General features: G+C 39.2%; 2 protein-coding genes across 5 annotated transcripts in view; both read left to right on the plus strand.

Annotated features, from left to right (window-relative positions):
- Nucleotides 1–3,883: 3,883 nt before the first annotated feature.
- NVL (nuclear VCP like) overlaps nucleotides 3,884–25,460 on the plus strand; it is an 88,057-nt gene continuing 66,480 nt past the window's right edge. For 2 of the 4 annotated variants that reach the window (XR_005725019.1, XM_040263691.1), the window contains exons 1-11: nucleotides 3,887–3,992; nucleotides 8,921–8,994; nucleotides 11,514–11,566; nucleotides 11,648–11,747; nucleotides 15,512–15,566; nucleotides 16,125–16,397; nucleotides 19,253–19,385; nucleotides 19,607–19,683; nucleotides 20,212–20,346; nucleotides 21,821–21,922; nucleotides 23,718–23,835. Coding sequence is in view for 3 of the 4 variants with exons in the window: in XM_040263691.1 (XP_040119625.1) it covers nucleotides 3,936–3,992; nucleotides 8,921–8,994; nucleotides 11,514–11,566; nucleotides 11,648–11,747; nucleotides 15,512–15,566; nucleotides 16,125–16,397; nucleotides 19,253–19,385; nucleotides 19,607–19,683; nucleotides 20,212–20,346; nucleotides 21,821–21,922; nucleotides 23,718–23,835 (1,177 nt within the window). In the remaining variant the exon portion in view is untranslated. Of the gene's footprint in view, nucleotides 3,993–8,920; nucleotides 8,995–11,513; nucleotides 11,567–11,647; nucleotides 11,748–15,511; nucleotides 15,567–16,124; nucleotides 16,398–19,252; nucleotides 19,386–19,606; nucleotides 19,684–20,211; nucleotides 20,347–21,820; nucleotides 21,923–23,717; nucleotides 23,836–25,460 lie in introns of all 4 variants that reach the window. The other 2 variants (XM_040263690.1, XM_040263689.1) reach the window with 2 other exon arrangements.
- LOC120880368 (60S ribosomal protein L14-like) lies at nucleotides 6,017–6,746 on the plus strand. The gene has a single exon (XM_040263698.1). It carries the CDS (start codon nucleotides 6,036–6,038, stop codon nucleotides 6,675–6,677), a length of 642 nt encoding a protein of 213 aa, XP_040119632.1. The 5' UTR covers nucleotides 6,017–6,035; the 3' UTR covers nucleotides 6,678–6,746.

Consider the following 25,460-nt stretch of genomic DNA (forward strand, 5'->3'; position numbering starts at 1 on the left):
GTCTCTGCCAAAATGTAAGTGATGGTGGTCAACTCCCTTGCTATTTTCGCAATCTCTGAATAGTCTTTGCCTATTCTCATTTGGGAGAAGGCAATGGCACCCCACTCCAGTACTCTTGCCTGGAAAATCCCATGGACGGAGGAGCCTGGTAGGCTGCAGCCCATGGGGTCGTGAAGGGTCGGATACGACTGAGAGACTTCCCTTTCACTTTTCACTTTCATGCATTGGAGAAGGAAATGGCAACCCACTCCAGTGTTCTTGCCTGGAGAATCCCAGGGACCGGGGAGCCTGGTGGGCTGCCCTCTATGGGGTTGCACAGAGTCAGACACGACTAAAGTGACTTAGCAGCAGCAGCAGCAGGAAGTTCTTGAGATGTACATGCACTCAGGTTACTGTTCAGCAATCTTTTTGGTTTAGCTGTATGGTACTGTAAAATTTGAACACTGAAATTGATGTAAAATTATCTCCAGGGCAATAATTACTAGAAACAATTCCAATGGAAAATGTTATGCTGCTGCTGCTAAGTTGTTTCAGTAGTATCCGACTGTGTGACCTCATAGACGGCAGCCCACCAGGCTCCCCCGTCCCTGGGATTCTCCAGGCAAGAACACTGGAGGGGGTTGCCATTTCCTTCTCCAATGCATGAAAGTGAAAAGTGAAAAGTTAAAGTGAAGTCGCTCAGTTGTGTCAGACTCTTAGCGACCCAATGGACTGCAGCCCACCAGTCTCCTCCATCCCTGGAATTTTCCAGGCAAGAGTACTGGAGTGGGGTGCCATTGCCATTATTGATGCTGAGCATTAACTTACTTTGAATTAGTGCCTACTGCATCTGATGCAATAAATGGGTGAAAAATACTCCTTGCCCTTAACAGGTTTGCATTCTAGAATACTTAAGGTCCAAATAAGTTATATAATTTTCAGGGCCCTGTACAAAATTAAAATAAGGGGCCACATGCTCAAACAGTATTAAGAATTTCAGGGTAGCAATTGTGGAGCATTAACCTGGTGTTGAGCCCTTTCTGAGCACAAAGCTCTTTGCAACTGCACAGGTCACACACCCATGAAGCTGACCCCAAATATAAGATATTACTCTCAAACAAATTATAGACTAATAAACTATGCTGCTTGGTATATGTTGTAATGCTCCTGGGCCTGTTTTATTCTACGTAGTACATTTGGTACTCAATTGAGTCCCTCAGTTGAGTCCGACTCTATGTGACCCCATAGACTGTAGCCCAACAGGCTCCCCTGTCCATGGGATTTCCCAGGCAAGAATCCTGGAGTGGGTTGCCATTTCCCCAGTTCATGGGGTCTCAAAGAGTCTGACTCGACTGAGTGACTAACACTTCGTGGGCTTCCCAAGTGGCGATAAGTGGTAAGAATCTGCCTGCCAATGCAGGAGACATAAAAGACACGGGTTCAATTCCTGGATCAAGTGGAGGATCTCCTCGAGTAGGAAATTGCAGCCTGCTCCGGTAGTCCTCTCAGGGTGCACCATTAGGGGCAGGATATGGCTGATGGCATTAGGGCCACAACATTCTTTGTTTACTAAAATGGCAGGCAACATTCTTTATCCACACTGTCAACATTTCACTGCCTTCTCTTAATTCCATCTCTTCTCCATACCTCAACACACTGCTTCAGTTCAGTTCAGTTCAGTTCAGTTGCTCAGTCTTGTCTGACTGCAACTCCATGAACTATAGCACACCAGGCCTCCCTGTCCATCACCAACTCCCTGAGCCTACCCAAACTCATGTCCATTGAGTCAGTGGTGCCATCCAACCATCTTATCCTCTGTCGTCCCCTTCTCCTCCTTCCCTCAATCTTTCCCAGCATCAGGGTCTTTTCAAATGAGTCAGCTCTTTGCATTAGGTGGCCAAAATATTGGAGTTTTAGCTTCAACATCAGTCCTTCCAATGAACACTCAGGACTGATCTCCTTTAGGATGGGCTGGTTGGATCTCCTTGCAGTCCAAGGGACTCTCAAGAGTCTTCTCCAACACCACAGTTCAAAAGCATCAATTCTTCGGCGCTCAGATTTCTTTATAGTCCAACTCTCACGTCCACACATGACCACTGGAAAAACCATAGCCTTAACTAGATGGACCTTTGTTGGCAAAGTAACGTCTCTGCTTTTTAATGTGCTGTCAAGGTTGGTCATAACTTTCCTTCCAAGGAGTAAGTATCTTTTAGTTTCATGGCTGCAATCACCATCTGCAGTGATTTTGGAGCCCCCCAAAATAAAGTCACCCACTGTTGCCACTGTTTCCCCCTCTATTTGCCATGAAGTGATGGGACTGCATGCCATGATCTTCATTTTCTGAATGTTGAGCTTTAAGCCAATTTTTTCACTCTCCTTTTTCACTTTCATCAAGAGGCTCTTTAGTTCGTCTTTACTTTCTGCCATATGGGTGGTGTCATCTGCATATCTGAGGTTATTGATATTTCTCCTGGCAAACTTGATTCCAGCTTGTGCTTCATCCAGCCCAGCATTTCTCGTGATGTACTCATATAAGTACATCTCATGATGTACTCATGATGTTTCTCATATAAGTTAAATAAGCAGGATGACAATATACAGCCTTGGAGTACTCCTTTTCCTACTTGGAACCAGTCTGTTGCTCCATGTCCAGTTCTAACTGTTGCTTCCTGACTTGCATATAGGTTTCTCAAGAGGTGGGTCAGGTGGTCTGTTATTCCCATCTCTTTCAGAATTTTCCAGTTTATTGTGATCCACACAGTCAAAGGCCTTGGCATAGTCAATAAAGCAGAAATAGATGTTTTTCTGGAACTCTCTTGCTTTTTCCATGATCCAGCGAATGTTGGCAATTTGATCTCTGGTTCCTCTGCCTTTTCTAAAACCAGCTTGAACATCTGGAAGTTCATGGTTCATGTATTGCTGAAGCCTGGCTTGGAGAATTTTGAGCATTACTTTACTAGCATGTGAGATGAGTGCAATTGTGCGGTAGTTTGAGCATTCTATGGCATTGCCTTTCTTTGGGATTGGAATGAAAACTGACCTTTTCCAGTCCTGTGGCCACTGCTGAGTTTTCAAATTTTCTGACATATAGGCTGCACTTAACAGTCTCATAAGCCAAGCAAGACCTCAAATAAGAATACTGAGAACACAATTGAAACAAGCAAACAGGTAGAAACGAAAGACAGTAAATTTTTTGAAAATTGATTCTTTATTTGTATCTTCTGAGATGCAAGATAAACTTCTTTGTGGGCAAATACATACAGTTAAGAAAATCCCTGGCAGTTTCTAGCCCAAGATGGAGTCTGCCAGTGGATGTGCTCAAGGAATTATCTGCCGAAAATACCATAAGACCAAGCGATTCCCAAATGTAACAGATGGTTTAGTTTTCTGGTTAAGCTAATTTTTTTTTTTTTGGACACCAAGCCCCTTTGTTGGGACTCACTAACGTGGGTCACTGGGTGGAAAAATAAGCGGGAGGGTGGCGGTGTGTTTTTACCCCGATCTAATCATCACAATTATCTAGTTTCGGTTTTAAGATTCCAGGTCAAGATTAACTAAATTGGCAAACGGTGCGCCTAGACAGGCTAGAAACACTGTTACAGATGTGGATAGCCACGCCCCCGCAGGAACCTCCCAGCTCCCGCCCCTGAGCGTGTGCGCAGAGTCGGGAACAATAAAGTTGCGCGTGTTCAAATAGGTCCTTGTCTTCCAGGACCTCTTGGACAAGCCTGTAAAATAAGACTCTGAAAAACTCCCTTCTGCTCTCAAATATTCTTCGTGTTCTTGGTGATTTTTTTCCCCTTTACTCGCGGTACAAAAGTCTTGAAGGGAACGGCGTGGGCTAGGGCGGCTGGGGCGCCTTTCCGTGGGCAGCTGACCCGGCAATCGCCGTGGGCAGCTTCGGGGAAGCCCCCGGTTCACGTGAAGTCCGTGCAGCAACATCCGAGGCATCTGCGATGAAGCCCAGGCCCGCGAGGTTCGTGGATAATAAACTGAAGCAGCGCGTCATCCAGGTGTGTATGCTGCACGGCCAGCTCTCAGAGTGTTCCGCGTTCGCTGCTCAGCAGCCCCAGAGGCCCTTTCTCTCCGCAGCTGGGAGAAGAGGGGGAGGCTTCCAGATCGAACTGACTTGCCGCCAGTGCCAGTCTGGCTTCGAGCGTGGAGCTGTTGACGACTCCACTTCTTCGCGGGTGGTTCAAGCCCCTTTCTCCCTCACTGTGCGGCCGAGGTTCAAGGCGCAGTCCGAAACCATGAGAGGCAGCAGCTTGATGAGAGCCTGCCCGGATCTGCCTGACCTTTGTGCAGATCCGTAAAGAGAGTGGAGATGGCATTTGAGTTTAAAATTTCCTGTTTTGTCAAGTTGGGAAGGAAGTATTCCTCGAAACCTTGTAGGGACGAATTGCTTTCGGCGTGGTAAAGAATACGTTAACTTACTTTCTTAGGAAACTTGGAATCAGGTTCGGACACCAGTAAAGACAAGTACTCTGAATCTTACTTTATAACGGGCGCTTTATCTGCCTTTTTTTTTTTTTTTTTCGTATTCATAATCGTCAGTGGAATGCATTGTGTCGTAAATGCCTTGGACATTTAGGTTACTAAGCACTCAGGAGGACGGAGAGAGACTTTAAGAGCTATGTTCTCAACTTGTTTTTCTTTTACCCTTCCAGCTCCTATATCGTCAGTTTTTTGAGTCTATTTCTTCCTGTCACCTTTAAATGTTGGAAGTGCCTTAAGCACCTGTGCTTTTACCTTCTCTTTATATTTTATCTATGCACACTTCTAGGTGATCTCATCCAATCTAGTACCTTTAATTATTATACACTCATTTATGACTTCAAAATTTATATTATAATCCAGTGCTGATTGTATCTTGAATTCCAGATTGATATATCCAGCTGCCTACTCAACATCTCCTCATGAGTATCTTATAGGATTTCAACTTAGAGTATTGATCTTCTTCTCCAAACTGTTCTGTTCTTTGTGTTGTTTATTTCAGTAAATGACATCACACCATCCATCCATTTGTTAAGGCCCAAAACCTTAAGAATCATTCTGACTCTTGCTTCCTGTAACCAATTAATCAGTGACCTACTTGGCTTTACCTTCAAAATATACTTCAAACCTAATCACTTGGGCTTCCCTGATAACTCAGTTGGTAAAGAATCCAACTGCAATGCAGGACACCCCGGTTTGATTCCTGGGTCGGGAAGATCCCCTGGAGAAGGGAAAGGCTACCCACTTCAGTATTCTGGCCTGGAGAATTCCATGGACTACAGACCATGGGATCGCAAAGAGTCGGACAGGACTGAAAGACTGTCACTTTGTTTCTAACCCCCTAGTTCAAACCACACTCCCTTTAGACTGTTGAAATACTTCCTAACTGTTCTCACTGTTTCTGGTTTTACTTAGTCTGTTCTACACAAAGCAGCCAGGGAGATCATTTTAAAGGGATAATTGGAGTGTGCCAGGGTCCTACTCAAAACCCTTCTGTGGACTTTCAGACATCTAGAGTAAAATCCATCCTAAATAGCCCTTTGTATTTTGGCCCCATCTACCTTTTTGTCCATTGCTTTTTTCCTCTTTTGTAATCTCCCTTGATTGCACGGTCCTATCCATATGGACCTTCTCAAACTTCCTGGGCACAGGATTTTTGTTTTTGCAGTTTACTCATTTAATTGTTCTTTCTCTGAATGTTTGCACAATTTGCTGCTTTAGTTTATTCGGATCTCTTGAGTAGTGACTCCTAATGGCTAAATCCAGTGGCCTCTTCTCAGTTTTTGCCACACTTGACTGCTCTGCAGCGTTTGACATTAGCAGTTTTCCTCTCTTTTTACTTTGGTTCATTATAAAAGTAATAGGGGGACTTCCCTGGTGGTCTGGTGGTTGAGACTGCATGCTCCCGATGCAGGGAACCTGGGTTGAACCCTGGTCGGGGAACTGGGTCCCACATGCTGCAATGAAGACCAGGGATACTGTGTGCCACAACCAAGACCTGGCACCGTCAAATTAATAGTAATTTAAAAAATAAGAGTTCCTTCTCGCCGAACGCCACCAACATGGTGTTATGGCGCTTCGTAGAGGTTGGCCGGGTGGCCTACGTCTCCTTTGGGCCTCATGCCTGGAAGCTGGTCGCGATTGTAGATGTTATTGATCAGAACAGGGCTTTGGTGGATGGACCTTGCACTCAGGTAAGGAGACAAGCTATGCCTTTCAAATGCATGCAGCTCACTGACTTCATCCTCAAGTTCCCACACAGTGCCTGCCAGAAGTATGTCCGGAAAGCCTGGGAGAAGGCAGATATCAATGCAAAGTGGGCAGCCACAAGGTCGGCCAAGAAGATTGAAGCCAGAGAAAAGAAAGCCAGGATGACAGATTTTGATCATTACAAAGTCATGAAGGCAAGGAAAATGAGGAACAGACTAATCAAGATTGAAGTTAAGAAACTTCAAAAGGCAGCTCTCCTGAAAGCTTCTCCCAAGAAAGCCCTTGCTGCTAAGGGGACAGCTGCAGTAGCTGCTACTGCTGCCAAGGTTCTAGCAAAAAAGATCACCACTGAGGGTAAGAAGGCTACAGCCCAGAAGGTTCCTGCCCAGAAAGCTGCAGGCCAGAAGGCAGCACCTCCTCCTAAAACTCAGAAGGGTCAGAAAGCTCCATCCCAGAAAGCTCCTGCTCCAAAGGCATCTGGCAAGAAAGCATGAGTGCATAAGAGGCTATTCGAATCAGAATAAAAGTTCTTTTTGACGTGCTGGCAAATTAAAAAAAAAAAAGTAATAGGTTCTTATGGTTTAACATAAAGGGAACTGGAGGGTGTAAAATGAGAAGAAAGAATTCTTTTCATCTCCACTTCTGCATGAGTAATCGTGGAGAGTTTCTGTCTTAAAATTTTGTATGCATATATGCACTTAGAGATTTTTTTTTAATCACACAGGCTCATCTGCATCTCTTCTGCTGCTTGTTTGTTTCGTTGAGCAATATGTTTTAGACATCTTCTTTCAAGTAGTACACTTGCCTCCTTTTAACTAGCTCGTTAATCTATTGCTGTATAACAGATTAAAACTTAGCAGGTTAAAGTGGTTTTAGTCCTGTTACTTTCTGATTTGAAGTGGGTTTGAGATATATATGTGCAATTCAAGATTGACTGTGGTAAATGACAGCATGCTATAGGAGTCCACAAAAGGGGACAATTAAGTGAAACTGCAGCTTTGGACACCTAGTCTCTTGCCATTGGCAGCATTTATGCAGAGGCAGTTCTCATGTGTTAGGGATCCTTGAGAAGAAATTGCTGTATGACGTGGGGAACCTAGACTAGATAATTAGCAAATATTGAAACTTGGGAGTTGATCACTAAACATTCTAGGTTTGAAATCTGGCCCTGTAACTTACAGGCTGGTAAGCAAGTAAGTAAGTTTTTAAAGTAAGTAAGTAAGCAAGCTTTTAAATCAGGGGAGAGGGCTTCCCTTGTTACTCAGTGATAAAGAATCTGCCTGCCAATACAGGAGACATGGTTCCATCCCTGATCCAGGAAGAGCCTACATGCCCCGAAGTAACTAAGCCCATGTACCGCAGCTACTGAGGCTGTGCTCTAGAGCCTGGAGCCACGAATACTGAAGCTTGCGCGTCCTAGAGCCCCTGTTCTGCAGCAAGAGAAGACACTGCAATGAGAAGCCCGTGCAGCAACGAAGACCCAGCACAGCCAATAAATAAATAATTTTTAAAAAATAAATAGGGGGAGAGTAATATCTACCTCACAGCATTGTGAGCACTAAAAGAGAGAATGTGTAAAAGGCCCCTAGAACAGGTTTACCAGGCCCTTAGTTTCTTAGTAGTTTTTTTCATATTGTTTCTAGGTCCCAAAGTCCGTCAGTGAAAGTCCCTCAGTCGTGTCCAACTCTTCATGACCTTGTGGACTATAGAGTCCATGGAATTCTCCAGGCCAGAATACTGGAGTGGGTAGCCTTTTCCTTCTCCAGGGGATCTTCTCAACCCAGGGATCGAACCCAGGTCTCCTGCATTACACGTGGATTCTTTACCAGCTGAGCCACTGGGGAAGCCCAGGCCCCAGTACGTTTGTATTGGGTTGGCCAAAAAGTCCATTCAGGTTTTTTACTTTGGCTGACCCAATATTTCATTCTTAAATAACCACAGTTATTTACTGGTGAAATTTGTATGCCTTTTGGGCACTGCATGACTTCTCTTACTTATTGATCAGATTGACACTGCTATTCATTTCCTGTTCCACCTTGATTTTTATTATAGGAAATGCTGGAAACCCAGTTTTGCAAAGATATGACATCATCAGAAGGTGCTTTAATATTGAAACCATAAATTGTCTCAGGCTAGTACAACTGACCCTTGAACAATATGAGAGTTGGGATGCCAACATCCCTTCTCCTCCCAACCCCATTCGTTTGAAAATCTGTATATAGCTACAGTTGGCTTTTTATATTTGTGGTTCTATATTGGCATATTCAACCAGCCCTGGATCATGTAGTACTGTAAAATGTATTTATCGAAAAACTCTGCTATAAGTGGACAAGTGCAGTTCAAACTCATGTTGTTTGAGGGTCACATATAGTTCCTGCAGATGGACAGATCAAATATTATTCTGTTCCTTCAAATTTAAAATACCCCTTAGTGCTCTTACGAGTTCAGTGCTTTGTTGTGGTATGTTTGGGAATCTAGGATATAATAAGCTCTCACCTACTGCCTTATAGCCATTCTGGTTATTGTCATTGCATTGCCATAGTGATTAATAATAATTAAATTCTTTGATTCTGACTTGACAATTATCTGGTGATTTTTGTTTATGTTTCTAGCATACTTTATTAATAAAGAGTTTGCACTAAAGTATAACATGTTCGAATAGCTCACTTGCTTAGTTGTTGATTACAGTCACTGAGTCTGAACTGTTGTGTTTTATTTGTTGTGTTTTCTGTTTTAGTACCTCACCAGCAACAGATGTGGCAAATATGTGGACACTGGAGTCTTAGCATCTGATTTACAAAGAATGTACAGGTAAAGAAATGTAGTCTCCAAAGTTTTGCTTTTCTTCCCTACCTTTCTTTAAAAAAAGATTTTATTTGTTTATTTATTTGTGTGGCTGCACTGGGTCTTCGTGCTGCGAGGGCTTTCCTCTAGCAGCCGTCGGGAACTACCCTCTAGTTATGGTACTTGGGCTTCTCATTGCGGGGGCTCCTCTTGTTGCAGAGCATATGCTCTAGAGCATTTGGGCTCAGCAGTTGTTGCTCCTGGGCTCTAGAGCACAGGCTCAGCAGTTGAGGCTCATGGGCTTAGTTGTCCTGCAGCGTGTGGGATCTTCCTGGACCAGGGTTCAAACCCACGTCACGGGCATTGGCAGGGGGTTCTTTACCACTGAGCCACCATGGAAGCCCCTTTCCAACCATTTTTTAAATTTCCATCCTGCCTAAATTTCCAGTTGATATTTATAGCTGCTAGCTTTAGTTCACCAATCCACAGGTTTAGAACTCAGTTCATTTATACAGGCGTTTATCAAGCACCAGTTATATGCAAGGAGCTGCCCTTGTTATTAATGAAAATGGCTACTTCTTAGATTTCAGCATCTTACTCACTGGTCAGTAGTATTACTTCTTTTCTTCACTAAAAAATGAAAACCATCAGGCATGATCTCCTTCAGCTTCCTGACTGTCTAAAAATGTGTCACTCGTGTAGTCCTTGCACTACAGATTAAATCCTTCTTTTGTGCCTCAGTTCCAGGTCTTCTGATATCTTGCCTCATTAATTATCTCTGCTTTGTATATTGGTGTCTCTGTTTTCTTCTTTCCCTTTGTCTGTATATTAGTTTGCTAAGTGAAGTGAAAGTGAAGTTGCTCAGTCATGCCTGACTCTTTGCGACCCCATGGACAGTAGCCTGCACCAAGCTCCTCCGTCAAGGCAAGAGTACTGGAGGGGGTTGCCATGGCTGCCATCAAAAAGCATCATAGACTAGGTGGCTTAAACAACAGAAATTGTATTCCTTAATGTTGTGGAGGCTACAGGTTCACGATCTAGGAGTTGTCAGGATTGGTTACTTGCTTTTCCTTCTGTGTGTGTCTGTATCCTAATCTCTTAAGAAGACACTGGTCACATTGGATTAGGGCCCACCCATATGACTTCATTTTACCTTAGTTACCTCTTTTTTATCTTTTGGCCATACTGCGTGCCATGTGGGATTTTATTCCCTGAACAGGGATCGAACCTATGCATTGGCAGTGCAGAGTCTTAACCACTGGACCTCCAGGGAAGTCCCTTTAGTTACATCTTTTTTTTTTTAATGTGTCTATTTAAATTATTTTAATTGGAGGATAATTAGTTTACAATATTGTGATGGTTTTTTGCTATACATCAGCATGAATCCACCACAGGTATGCATGTATCCCTCTCATCCTAAACCCCCCTCCTACCTCCCTCCCTTTAGTTGCATCTTTAAAAGCCATATCTCCCAAAACAGGCACATCCTGAGATACTAAGGATTAGGATTTAAATATAATTTTAGAGGAACACAGTTCAGCTCCTAACACTGCCCTTTTGCCCCCCAAATTCATGCCTTCATTGTTTGCAAATATACTCTGTCCATCCCAGCAGCCCCAGCAGTTCTTAACCAATTTCAGCAACAACTCTGAATCCAAAATCTCATCTGAATATCATTTAACTTAAGTACAGGTGTGACTTGGAGAAGGAGATGGCAACTCACTCCAGTATTCTTGCCTGGAGAATTCCATGGACAGGGGAACCTGGTGGGTTATAGTCCATGGGGCTGCAAAGAGTCGGACGTGACTGAGTGACTTAACACGCATGCATGGGTGTGACGGGAGGTATAGTTCCTCCTGTGGTAACATTCCTGTCCAGCTGTGAACTTGTGAAGTCAGACAACTTAACCTGTTTCCTAAATATGACGGGACAGGCATAGGATAAACATTCTCATTCCAAAAGGAGAAATTGGCAAGAGGAAAGGTGTCATGGTCTCAAGCAAGTCCAAAACCTGGTAAGGCAGATTCACTAGACTTTAAGAGTAATTGTTTTTGGCTCAGTGCTCTGTCCTCTGGACTCACTAGAATGACTGCCCTGCTATTTGGGACCCAGCGAGAGACAGTGCCTCTGCCTGGGCCTGTGTGCCTGGGTGCATGGTGTCAGTGGCAGCCCTGCCAACTTTAGAGCTTCCCTTGGAGCTGCCTTTCCTTTTTCTGAAGGGTAACACATGTTCACAGCTGCATTGTTCTTTTGGCTTGTCTTGTGGGATCCAAGAAGTCCCGTAGCCTGCCTTCATTTCATCCCTCCTCTGTCTTCTTTAGTACAAGGTGGCAACTTTGCTGCAGCTATAACCCTATTTCTAGTCAAGGAAAATTAGAGTAGTAAAAATATAAACACAGAATTTGTTTGAAAATAGATTTATGGTTAATGCAAGTATAGTGACATAATCATGTATACATGTAAGGGTAAGTTCTCAAGTTAAATTGAACTTAATGGGAAAATATTGGTGGAGACCATGGTACTAAACTTCTTGTTATGTTTTTCAGTATAGACTATGGTCGAAGGAAAAGAAATGCCTTTAGGATTCAGGTGGAAAAAGGTGAGTCTTTTAGTGTTAGAGCTGATTATTAATGAAGTCATAGAATTGTTTCAGCTCATGGCATTTTTCTTTTTGTTTCAGTTTTTAGCATAATTAGTAGTGAGAAAGAACATAAGGATCTAGCAGAATTAGAAGATGAACATCTGGCCAAAAGAGCAAGACACGGTGAAGAGGATAATGAGTAAGGATTACGGAGTGGAGGGTTTTTCTAAAACATTAACCTGATCATGTTACATTCCTACTCGTAAAACTTCCAAGTAGGATAACTTGGCTCTTCGTTGCCAATAAGGTCCTGCAGAATACTTACCCATCCTCTCCAGACTTATTTCAGACATGGTGAATACTCGCTGTTTCTCAGAGAGGTTAGATTCTTTCTTTGTGCCTTTGTGTGGGTGGTCTTCTGTAGCTGAGTGTTCATTTCCCCTTCATGAACTTTCACTCAGCCTTCAAGAGTCAGCCTTCAAAAGGTTATTTTCTTGCCTTTCAAGCCTTTTTGGACTTCTTTCTCAGCTTTTCCTTAACTCATAGTTATAGATAACTTAGTATAGTGTTTCTATCATATGGCATATGAGATTATTTGTGTTACTTACAGAACTTTCTCGTTAGCTTTGTTTTTCTCTGTCCTAATACAATGCCAGGTATATAAAAAGGTGTCAATTAATTTTTTAAGAAGTAATATTGTTGACACTTTTATGACTATATTGCAGTATAATTGAGTACAATTAGTGGTACATTTTTAAAGTGTACAGTGTATTGAGTTTTGACATATATATATACTCATTAAACCATTACCCTAAGCAAGATACTAAGCATATCCATCAACTTCACAAATTTTCTTGCACCCATTTGCAGTTTATTTTTCCTTCCATTCCTATTCTGAGGTAGCCTTTGATTTGCTTTCTGTTGCTATATGTTTATATTTTCTAGAATTTTGTGTATGTGGAATTGCAGAGTATGCATTAATACTTTAAAAATTTAGATTCTTTCATTCAGGATAAGTTTGAGATTTATCAGTGTTGTGTGTATCAAAATTCCATTGCTTTTTATTGCCCTGTATGTATGTATGTATGTATATACCACTATTTTTAAAAATCTGCTTACATATTAACAGTTGGGTTGTTTTCATTTTTTGATTTTTACAAATAAAGCTACTATGATCACTTATGTACTGGCATTTTTGTGGAGAGTGTTTTCATTTCTTAATACTGGAACCGGAATAGCTGAGTCATATGGTAACTGCATATTTAACTTTATAAGAGACTGCCAGACTCTTTTCCAGAATGTTTGTATCATTTTACCTTTGCATCAGCAGTATGTGAGAGTTCCTCTGTTACCATGTGAGAGTTCTACATATTACCAACATTTGGTATGATCAGGCTTTAACTTTATTTTTTTATTTTTTTTTTTTTTTATACACTACAACCTTTTTTTTTTTTTTTTTTTAAAGATTTATATATTTATTTTGGTGGCTGTGCTGGATCTTCGTTGCAGTGCTTAGTTGCCCTGTGGCATGTGGGATCTTCCTGAACCGGGAATCGAACCGGTGTCCCCTGTATTGCAAGGCGAACTCCTAACCACTGGACCAGCAGGGAAGCCCAGGCTTTAACTTTAGATAGCCTGTAAAGGAAATGGCAACCCACTCCAGTCTTCTTGCCTGGGGAATCCCAAGGACAGAGGAGCCTGGTGGACTACTGTCCATGGAGTCGCAAAGAGTTGAACATGACTTTGTGACTAAGCAACAAAATGTATGTTAGCTGTAGGGTTTTTTGAAAGGTGTTCTTTATCAGATTGAGAAAGCTTCCTAATATTCCTAGTTTGTGGAAAGTTTTCATCGTGACTAGGTATAACATTCATCAAATGCTTTTTATGTGGATATTTAAGGGTTTTATTATTGGCTTCCTCCCTTTATTCTATGAATCTGGTGAATTTTACTGATTTTTGAGTGGTAAACCAATCTTGCATTCCTGCCACAGACCCTACTTGGTCCTAATACATTATCTTTTTAATATATTTTTAAATTCTGTTTGCTAATCTTTTTCTGTAGATGTTTACATCTGTATTCACATTGATCCGAATTTTTTCTTTCTTTTTTTGCTCTTTGTCAGGTTTTGGTATGAGTTCCAGCAGAATACTTATCTAACCTCTTCAGACTTTTATTATACTGGTCTTATAATATTAGTTGGAAGTGTGTGATTTTTTTGGTCTCTATGAACAAGTTTGTATAATGTTACTGTTATTTTGTTCTGGAATGTTTCTTAGAATTCATCCAGAATTCATCTGGGCCTGGAGTCTTTTTTGTGGATAGGAGTTTGATAACATTTAATTTTGGTAGACATAGGTCTCATCCCTCTTTTTTTTCCTTACATCAGCATTGGTAAATTGTACTTTTTAAAAAATTGTTCATTTCACCTATTTTGGCATTTTGGCATTGAAAATTTGTGGCATTTATTGACATAAAAGTTTTCCAGATACCCTTTTGTTTTTCTTCTAATAACTGTAGGATCTATGGATGATAACTCCTTTTCGTTCTTTATAGCTGCTCCTTTTTTATTTGGCTTTACCGTAGTTCTTATAATTAGTTTCACATTTGTGGGCATATAATTTTTCTATTTTTGCACTATTGTATATGTAATAAATAATCCTTTAGTGTATATATCTCAGTACAGATTTCTTTTTTAATGTTGAAGTCCTGAAGCGGTATTTCTAGGATCAAAAAGATTTATATTTTTGAAATTTATGGTATATATGCAGTTGCCATCCAAAAAAGTTGCCTTTGGTTTGTATTCTGAACAGTTTTGTATAAAGAGTGCCTTTCTCAACATGCTTGCAGTTCTAGTTAGGCTGCTGCTGCTCCTGCTGCTAAGTCACTTCAGTCGTGTCTGACTCTGTGCGACCCCATGGACTGCAGCCCACCAGGGTCCTCTGTCCATGGGATTTTTCAGGCAAGAATACTGGAGTGGGGTGCCGTTGCCTTCTCCAAGTTATATATACTATTATTTAATCTTTGCCAGTTTTATAGGCAAAAAGTTGATTGTGTTATGTTCACTTGTAATATTTTGATAACTGATTTTGTGTTTCCTTTGTGAATTGCTTATTTATGGATTTTTGTTTTTCATTTGAGATCTATTTGAATTTTCCTTATTGTCAGAGCTCTTTGTATAAAATAGTATCTTTTTTATATGTATTACAAATGCTTGTCACAGTTTTCCATTTGCATTTTATTTTTGTTTATAGTGTCTTTTAATTGAAAAAGTATACTTCTTTACCTAGTCATATCTTTCAGTCTGTTCTCTTATGATTTATGCTAATATACTTAGACCTATTATCACAAGAATATGTAGAATAATTACCTATACTTTTTTCTTGTATCTGTGATATTTCATTTAACTCTTAATAATTAATTTTGTAGAGCATGAATTGTAGGGCAAAACAATTTTTTAAAAGCTTTTATGTAATCATCTGATAAGCCAGTGTGTGCGTGCTCAGTTGTGTCTGACTCTTTGCCACCCTATGGACTGTAGCCCACCAGGCTCCTCTGGCCATGGGATTTCCCAGGCAAGAAGACTGGAGTGGGTTGCCATGCCCTCCTCCAGGGCATCTTCCCAACCCAGGGATCAAACCTGTGTCTCTTGTATCTCTTGCATTGGCAGGCAGATTCTTTACCACTGTGCCATCTGGAAATCTGATAAGCCAGTGAGTTAGACATCATTTATATCTTCATTTTATAGATAAGGAAGCTGAGGCTCAGGTTACAAAGCAAGTACCTGGTGAAGATGGATTTTTTTTTTTTTTAAGCTGTATTTTGAATTCACATTTCTCTGATTCCAAAGCCTGGATTCTTTACCACCATAGTATTGTGCCTCAGTTTATTTTCTTGTTTTGAGTAGTATTTTTTTTAGGATGTGGGAGAAAATCATTTACATTTCTTTTCTTCTTTTTACTGAGGTATACTGAAAGCTATTCTGATGATTCAAGTATGGAAGATTACCCAGACCCACAGGTAAACCAGATATTTAATGAACCAACTTTGATTTTTAGAAAATCATTTTGAATCCTCTTCAGAAAAGATCAGTAAGGAATAGAGTAAGAGACTTTGAACATCTTCATTAGTAAATAATTGAGTATTTCTGTGTGGAGCATTGAACTCATGGGTTGGCCATCCTTCCAGTATTTGTGTGTATAGCCTGTTGCACAGGGGAAAAGAAGGGAGGAGAATGGCCAGAAAAGTCATGATGATATGGTCATATTTGATCTAGTTGAATTGATGGGAGAGTATTTGCCTACCAGCTCATTTTCATACTTCTGTGTTTTGGAAACAACCTTTCTTGTTTGGTTTTATTTGCCAGTTATAAATTTGTACATTAACTTGGAATGGAGGGGGTACATCTTTAACAGTAAATGTTTGTGAAGTATTATATTGTGAGCACATGTATTTTCTGACTGTAATTGTTTTGAGAAAAGGTATTGAGAAGAAAATATAGAAAACTTCTTAATACAGGTAATCAAATTTTCATGAGTGCCTATTGAGTAATTTATGCTAAAATCATGTTTCCGCCAGTCAGCAAATCACATGAACAGTTCCCTGCTCTCCTTATATCGGAAAGGAAATCCTGATTCTGTTTCAAGTACTCCTGAGATGGAACAAAAAGAAGCCATAACTTCATCACCACGGATAACTTCCAGAACAGGCTCCATTCCTTCGAAGACCCCTGCTGGAGGTTCTGAAGGAGGATGGTTTATTGACAAAACTCCGGGTGGAAAGAAGGACAGTTTTTTCTCGGATCTATCAGATGAGAAGTGTAATGATAAGAAGCCGATCTCTGAGATAGAGGTATTTTTTATGGTGGCATTTTAGCTTTGTGTAGTTGGAATACATTACACCCTTTTCATTGAATGTAATACCAAGTAGATTCTTGTGTTTTGTAAAAGGCTTAGGAACTTGAGATGGAATTTGCTCACTTCTCACTATGGTCATCATTTTCGTCCTGGTCCAAGCTTCTACTCTTTCTTCCCTTAACTTTTGAAATAACCTGCAATTGCTCCTGTGTTTGATCCCCCCTAGTTTATTCTACACACAGAGTAATTTTTTTAAGAGTTCAGTCTGATGATTGTCATTCTTTTATTAAAAACCCTCCAGTGGCTTCATTCAGTCTTCTGTCGGAGATCTTGCAGTTGGCAGCCCTGCCTGACTTGGCTCCCTGCTGTCTCTTTAATCTTATCTCCTGTTCCCCTCCTCTCCCACCTCCCAGTTTGGCCTCAGCCACAACTGGGCTTCTTGCTGTTTCTAGAATATGCTGACCCTTCTCTCATTTGGGACAGTCACACTTGTACTTTCTGTTTGGAACATCTTTCCCGAGATTCCTGTGGCTTACTCTATCATTTCTTCTTTTAATTTTTAAATTGATTCTTATTCTTGGCTGCACCGTGCAGCATGTGGGATCTTAGTTCCCCCACCAGGGATCAATCAAACCGTGCTCCTCTGTTGGGAGTTCGGAGTCTTCACTCCTGGCCCACCAGGGAAGTCCCACCATTGTTTCTTCACATCTTGTTTCACTTGGGATCTTCCCAGAGAGGCCTTCCTGGACATGTAAAATAGCACACTGTTGGATATTCTGTTTCCTAACCCTACTTCTTTCAAGTAGTTAAAAAAAAAATCACTATATTTTAAGTATTTAAAATGACTCTTTGTATAATGGTTTTTGGGTTGTTGTGTAAGAATGGCAACTCCAAGAGAGGAGGGACTTTGTTTAACAATGTGTCCCTGGCTAAAATATGTCTAGCGTGAAGTTGTTAGTTTGTGAATTAGTGCCTGATAAACTTCCTGAGTTGTTTTTATTAGTGAAAGTTAAGGAGTAACTACCTGTGGTGTGCATCACAGAAAATTGATGATTGAAGGGAAGGGAGCTGCTAAAATATCTGTGAGGTTTATTTTTAGTTTAGGATGATGCTTTGAGGGATCCAACATAAATAGATACACTATGAAAATGGATAAAATAAATAGACACTTAAAACATTTATTAACTTAAAAAATTTGTTTAGCTGCTCCAGGTCTTAGTTGCAGCCTGCAGTCTCTTAGCTGTAGCGTGTGGGATCTAGTTTTCTGATCAGGGATCAAACCCAAGCCTCCTGTGTTGGGAACAAGGAGTTTCAGCCACTGGATGACCAGGGAAGTCCCTTTTTTTATCTTTTTAAATTGGAATATACCATATATAAAGAAAAGTAAAGCTTGATGGACTATTGCACAGTGAGCACATCGGACATCGTTCTTACCTGATTCTTTTAATGCCTGGCAGAGAGGGGGTTTCAGGTAATCTGTCTCCCAGTAGAGTGGCTGCTTGTGCTCCGGGTCTCGCTGTCTGATATGGGAAATGTTAGCTACCTGTGTCTGTTTATCCGCTGAAATGGGGCTAGTGCTAATGAGGAACTGAATTTTTAATTTAAATGTAAAAACTATCAGTTTAGTTATTAGGAAACTTCCATGTATATTTTAAATAACTTGAGTATGTGAATATACTTTTTCAGCTATAGATTCTATAAAATATAATCCCGTGAAAATTTAGTGTCTGAATTAAGATGTGCAGTAGATATAAGGTATCCACTGGACTTCGACAACTTATTGTAAAAACAATGTAAACCATTTTATTAATAATTAAACTGACTATATGTTGATACTGTTTTGAATATATTTGGTTAAATAAAATAGATTATTATTTTCTTTAAAAATACTTTCACTTATTTTTCCTTTTTTATATGTGGCTACTAGAATATTTGGGCTTCCCTGGTGGTGCAGTGGTTAAGAATATGTCTGCCAATGCAGGAGACGTGGGTTCAATCCCTTGGTCGGGAAGATCCCCTGGAGTAGGAAATGACAACCTACTCCAGTATTCTTGCCTAGGAAATCCCATGGACAGAGGATCCTGGTGGGCTATAGCCCATGGGGTCATAAAAGAGTCAGACATGACTTAGCAACTAAACAATGATAGCTAGAATATTTAAAATCGCATATGTGGGTGGTATTATGTTTCTCTCGGGTGATGCCATTCTAAGTGGTTTTCAAGCACCAAGCTCTTTGATTTGGCGAAGCCTCTCCCCTCTGCTTTTGAATTATTAATAGGCCTTTTCCAAATCTATTTACTTTGTCTTTAAAGAACATTATTATTGTTGGCAAGGTCAAGGACCAAGCTTGACTTTTATGTTGAGTTATGTGGCTGTCAGAGCAGCTTTCGAGTCATATTTAATTTAGTGATTGATTAGACATCAGATGAATACCAACTACGTAAAAGGCTCAGTGAGAAATAAAAGACGAATGCTATTATCTTAACTCCAGAAGCACACAGGTCAGTGAGGAAGAAATAACATAGACAGGTGAGCCACTCATTTACACGCAGATTGTATAGGCTCTACCACAGTTGCAAATTCAGTGTTCTGAGAGTGTGAAGAAGAGATTAATTCTAACTAAAAGATTCTGGAAAGGAGGTTTTTCAGGTTTTAGGAAGTAAGCTAAGCATTAAGGTTCTGGAAAAGGACATCCCCAGCAGAGGTCACCCTTAAGCTAAAATGTTGGGAATAGCTAATGGGTGAAAGTACTAGAGCTGAAATGTATTTTTTTTAATTTATTTTTTTTAGTAATGCCCCCTCCCCTTTTTAAATGGCCTAATTTCAAGCATGACACATTTTTTCCCCCAGAATTCAAAAGATTCTTCTCTTCTGGAGAGTAACAAAAAAAGAAAAGGCAAGCTAAACACCAAAGGAGGCAAAAAGAAGAAAGAAGATCTTCAGGAAGTAGATGGGGAAATAGAAGCTGTCTTGCAGAAGAAAGGTGAGATGGAAGTCTTGTGGGTGGCGGCGGCTGTGTTTGCTTTGAGCAAGACATTGTGATTCCAAGCTATTTGGTCTGGGGAACCTCCTATGTGTGGAGACATTTACTAGAAAATATTTCAGTATCTAATGGACCTTTGTTTATATAAAGATTATTCAGTATAGTTCTGAGTCACTACTGAATCACTAATCTTTTCACCTCCTCCTTTTTATGTTTACCAGCTAAAGCCAAGGGGCTAGAATTACAGATCTCCAGTGTGAAGTTTGAAGACGTTGGTGGCAATGATACAACATTAAAAGTTAGTTCAGAATCAGAATTTCTACCTCAAATGGGTATATTGCCAATCAGGTATTCAAATAAGGCCTTCTTCTTTGTATCTAATAGGAACTGAGTCTAGAACAGGAGGCCAGAAGGTGAGAAGGGCAAGCCTGACTTGTTCCCTTCAGGGTCATGAGGGATACAAGAAACATATTTTCAGTTTTTTCACCATTTTAGTTACAGTGTGCATAAGATACTTGCTTTATCAGGAGTAGCCCTTTAACAGTTGTAATGGTTAGTGTTTTTCTGTGTTTACTCTGTTTCAGTTACTATGCTAGTTACTATTCATTCTTTCTGCAAGGTAGATATTATTACCCTTTGGAAATGGAAGCTCAGAGAGGGGTTATTGCTAATGCCTCATGACAGTTACCAGACAGGATTCAAACTCTGGTGTAAGTCTGAAGCCTGTCTACTGCATGCTGCTGCTCCAAAGAACAGGTCCTTTCATTCCACATTGATTCATTCTCTTTGGGGCTGTGAAGGACATCATTCCTGTTTATTCCTACAGGAGGTCTGCAAGATGCTTATACACATGCGTCACCCAGAGGTGTACCACCACCTGGGCGTCATACCCCCACGTGGAGTTCTTCTTCATGGACCACCAGGCTGTGGGAAGACATTACTTGCACATGCGATTGCTGGGGTGAGGTTTATTGACATTTGTTTGCTTTTGTTCTTTTGTTGTTATTTGTTTTTATTTTTTCTCATTGGTCAACTCGAACCAGACTTGGCGTATTCTCAGGAGGACTGATCCCTTTTTCATTCTCTTCATGCTGCAGTTTGTGGGATGGTATTTTTTTTTTTTAAGTATCCAGTTATATGGCAAGGGTTGGCTGGGAAGCCAAATAATATACTCATAAACAACCCATTTTTTTAAACAACCCATTTTTTTTTAACCCATAGTTCTTGTTTTATTTCTTGGTCTTACCCATGTTTTTAGTTCTTGTTTTTAGTCACTGTTCTTTCCCTTTAAGCTAGTGGTTTTGAAGAGCAATAAAATCAAACTGGAGGATCTTATTTTACACAGAACCAAATTTATTCAGAATTTCCATCCAGAGTCATGTTTTTATTCTTTTTAGTGTAAAAATGTCCTTTCTTAAATGGTGATAATAGATACTCAGTTGGCAAAATAAAAAATTAGCAGTTTTAGTTTTAGCCCCATCAGGTTTCTCAGAAACTATAAAATGCAAAATGTCCAAGTAAGTTTAGTTTGAAGAGGAGCACACTATGTCCGTCATTAATAGATAGTGTGCTTTGAAAGAAAATTGTTTTTGTAGGAGAAATTGGTTGATTTGCCTCATTTATTCATTTGTTAAATAAATCTTTTGTGTGATTATTGCATGCCAGACATTGAGATATAGTGATAAGTACAAGAAACTCAGGTTTTTATCTATAAGGGGTTTTTCGATCTCATACACAAGACACGTTAAACTATCTTTCACACAAATAAATGTTGCTTCATGGTTCCAATTACACTGAGTGGGAGACAGAAGAAGTGCAGAATGCTGTGTGGTATGTTGTTGGTATGTTGCTTTTACCCACGTTAAGAATTAGGGCTAAAGAGAATATCATTGAGGAAGTGAAATTTCAAGATAGTCAGAAGAATAGTAGGGTTTAGGATGGGTTGTTGCCAGTGATATTGGTGGGACAGTGGTAGTTTCTCTTCCTTTAAGAGTCTGCCTCCTCTGACTTGTTACTGGCTATTTTTCTGGGTTTCTTTGTTGGGAGACACGCCAGTAGGGTGTGTGGGAAATGACTGTGTCACAACTCCCTGCTATTTTATATCCAGCAGATAAATAACATAGATTTGTTTGGGCTCAGCTCTAAGTAAGAGCAAATATATTTCTTAAGATTCAAGACCCTTTATTTAGAAGAGATAATAACAGTTTTATGATATCTGTAAAGTAAAAATAAGTAGAAGGTATCTAGTCAATGTGTTTGGATAAAATTTCAGATTTTTAAGTAATGTTTTTCATTGGAACAGTAGAAAAAGATACGACGTTCCTAAGAAAATTGGTCATTTAAAAAATGCAATTTTGAGAGAGGGACTGAGTAAAGAAAAAGTAGATATGTGAAACTTTGAAAATTTAGTCATTTTTTAATATATTTGTGCATAGGAACTTGATCTTCCAATTCTGAAAGTAGCTGCTACAGAGATTGTATCTGGAGTGTCTGGAGAATCCGAACAGAAGCTAAGAGAACTATTTGAACAAGCTGTGGTGAGTCAGCTAATGACTGTAATGTCAGGTTGTCAGATTGTATAAGTATATCAAAGGTGTTGTTTTCTTTAAGGTTGGTATTTGTTAACATATTCAGTGGCCATTCTTTTCTAAACGTGGTAGTTTGTTCCTCATGATGGCTAAATGTTTAAAGTAGATTAATTGATAGATTGTTGGGTAAAATAATTTGTTTAATCTGAAAATAACATAATTGGTGAGAAGTTCTGACTGTCATACCCGATGGCGATATGCTGAAAATAGATTATCCTTGTGATATTTTTTTTCACTTTCCTCAACTTAGGTTTGCCCAGACAACCTGTAAGCAGTGTGAACATTTTTAACATTTAAGGATTATTATAAAAGCAACCATAGACTTGCCAGCATAAACTCTTCTCTGTTTGCAAAATTGAAGCTGTGATGATTCTGTTAGCAGAGGAATGACAGATTGGATTTTATTCTGATTATAACTCATTAAAATTTGGCTGCTTAAAAACTTCTGAGGAAGATGACATTTGTATTCCATTGAAGTTTTATCTTCAGTATAGTGTTATGGTTAAATGTACTTTCAAGTTAGAAACAGAGGTTCAAATCCTTAGGCCACCGCATACTAATTGTGTAATCTTGGGCAAGAGATTTAACCACTCTTTAACCCTGAGTTTCCTTACTAGCAAATAATGCTGATCAAATCTCATGGGGTTGTTGATTGTATTAAAGGGTTCATGTAAATTTTTAACGTAGTGTCTAACACAGAGCAAAAGCCATGTAAATATGGGCTATGACATTATGCTCATTTGAGCAGTCACTAGTCATCACTGTGGGTAAGAATTAAAAAATACTGATAAGTTTAATTTTACATTGTCATCATATGCATCCCAAATACATTGGGACTGGTAAATATGGCCAGTCATCTGAAATGCAAAGCTGAGAAGATAAAGTATATTTTACCAGTACTTGAAAATGTTTTTTAAAATAGTAAGAAATAGCAAAATTTGTTACCTAGTCCAAGTTCTGTATTGCTTGCTGTGGCAGATCAGTAAATTGTTAACAAGTAGCTGGGGCAAGGAATAGTGACTTTATTTGGAAAGCCAGCAGACCAAGAAGAAGATAGACTAGTGTCTCCCAAACCATCCTCCCTGGGTTAGAATATAGGTTTCTTTTATTCCAAAAAGGAAAGGGGATAAAGTCCTGGTTCTAGTCAGACTCCAGAGGGAATGTGTTCACTTTTTCCTTCCTGTAGTCATTCACAGGTGGGCCTGGTCAGGATGTTTCCTGTGAGCTAAACATAGACTGGCATTAGAAAAGCTGTGGTCACATATGGAAGATGCAGTGGAGGGTGGGAAGGGAACTATGCAGAGCAAAGCTACATTCTTTAAGGTGTTATCTGTTTTCCAAAATGAGCTTGATTTGTTTGTTAATTGGCATACAGCGGAAAGACAGGTAACCACATCTGTGTTTATGGTGAAGACAATGATGAATGAGGATAAAAGAGACAAAGGGAAAAATTAGTTATTAGTTCTGTGTTTATCTAGCTCTCTCTGAACCAGTGCTATCCTGGTATGATGGTGTAACAGCTGATACTTAATAAACATATGGTCAATACCCCTCTTTTCCCGTCTCCCCATTTCCTGATGAAAGTCAGTACAATAAAATATGTGTAAACTGCTTTCTTTAGGGTAGTTCTTTTGGTGAATGGTCTCAACTTTAAGATTGAAAAAAGCATATATACTTAACCACACCAGTATAGGGAATACATTTACATTTATGGTTTTTTTTTTGATGATATTCTTATTTCTAGTCAAGTGCACCATGTATCCTCTTCATTGATGAAATTGATGCTATTACCCCCAAAAGAGAAATTGCTTCAAAAGATATGGAGCGAAGAATTGTAGCCCAGCTCCTAACCTGCATGGACGGTGAGTTTGAAACAGTGAATTCGCTTTAAGACAATGTTTTTTTTTAAAATACTGTATGATGTGAAGATATGAAATATTTAAGTAGCATAAAACTTAGAGTACAAAACAGAAATCTTTTTCTTTTCATAAAAAACTATATCATTAATTTTTGGAGTGTATCTTACTATTTATTTTTAACATTTACACACATATATAAATACACTAAAATCTTATGTTGCTTTTTCCAATACTCTGCACCATACACACTATTCTGTACTCTTTGTATCTTAATAATATCTTGGAAATGTTGCCATTTAAAAAGAGTATTTCATTTTTAATTGATGATTGGTTTACAATATTGGTTTGATTTCTGTCATACATCATCATGAATTAACCGTAGGTGTACATATGTCCCCTCCCTCCTACCTTCTGCCCAAATGTTGCCATTTTAATCCATTTATATCTACCTCTTTTTAATTGCTGCTTGGTATCCTTTAGGATAAAGTCATTATATTTTACTTAAGTATTTCCATTTTGATGGATATTCAAGTTATTTTGATTTTTGCTTTACAGTGAACTATAAGGGATATCCTTAAATGGGCCTTTTTGGTACACATAAATTTTTCTAAGATGAAGTAATGGTTAAAGATTATACATTTAAAATTGTTATAAGAAATGGCAAATTGCTTTCCAAAAAGACTTTTCCATTTACATCTTTATCAGTACTATTCGAGAGTCACCCTTCCTCCAGATTTTTCACAACACTGAATTGTTTCAGTTTATGACACTGTGCGGGATGAAAAGTGGTGTGTTTGTTGCTATTTGCATTTCCCTGATTACTATTGATATAGATCATCTTTCCATATTTTTTGGCTTTTCATATTCTTTCCAAAATCCCTTTATCTTTTTCCTGTTGATTGAATTTTTAAAAATTTGAGTGAATACTATATTTTAATATAGAAACAAATCCTTTGTTAACTATAGTGCAATTCCTTCCTATCTGTAACTTGTTTTTCAGTTTTGTTTAATAGTTTTTGGATACAAATTTGGAGGAAAGAAATCAGCACAAGTAGAACTTCTGGAACTAGATCTTACCTGCTGGAAAATAGCATATGTTTTGTGTACATAAGAAAATTTGAAATAGTATGTAATTTGCATTTCTTGTGATGGTAGGTTGTAGGTTGTTCTGCTGTTTTATTCTTATGTAAAGTTTTCTTGCAATGTCTTAAGGCCTATGTTCTGAATTACCATCTTTTTAAATTTATTTTTTAATTGAAGGATAATTGCTTTACAGAATTTTGTTGTTTTCTGTCAGACCTCAATGAATTACCATATTTTATTGAAGCTAATATGTTATAAGATGCACTATCATTTTATGTACATCTGAGAAGGAAAAAGACATAACACCAATCAGAATATGACGTAATGCTTATCACATTGATAGTATAAGCATTCTGATTTCAGAGATATTAAAATGTGGAAAAATAACTAAATATAGGGATTAAGCAGACTACTTATTACTAGAACATTACTGAAAGCTCTGTTAGTTGAGCTTTTCGGTGTGTCTCTGTGTGTATTTTAAGGTTTCCTTTTTTAAAACAGAATAGGGAAAACAGTAAACAATTCAATTTACATAGTCAGCCTGT

The sequence above is a fragment of the Oryx dammah genome, unplaced genomic scaffold (assembly GCF_014754425.2).
Source record: "Oryx dammah isolate SB20612 unplaced genomic scaffold, SCBI_Odam_1.1 HiC_scaffold_21, whole genome shotgun sequence".
In the NCBI taxonomy this organism is placed as follows: domain Eukaryota; kingdom Metazoa; phylum Chordata; class Mammalia; order Artiodactyla; family Bovidae; genus Oryx; species Oryx dammah.

Coding starts and splice junctions, on each gene's coding strand:
- LOC120880368 (XM_040263698.1), top strand. CDS start 6,036: ATGGTGTTATGGCGCTTCGTAGAGGTTGGCCGGGTGGCCTACGTCTCC.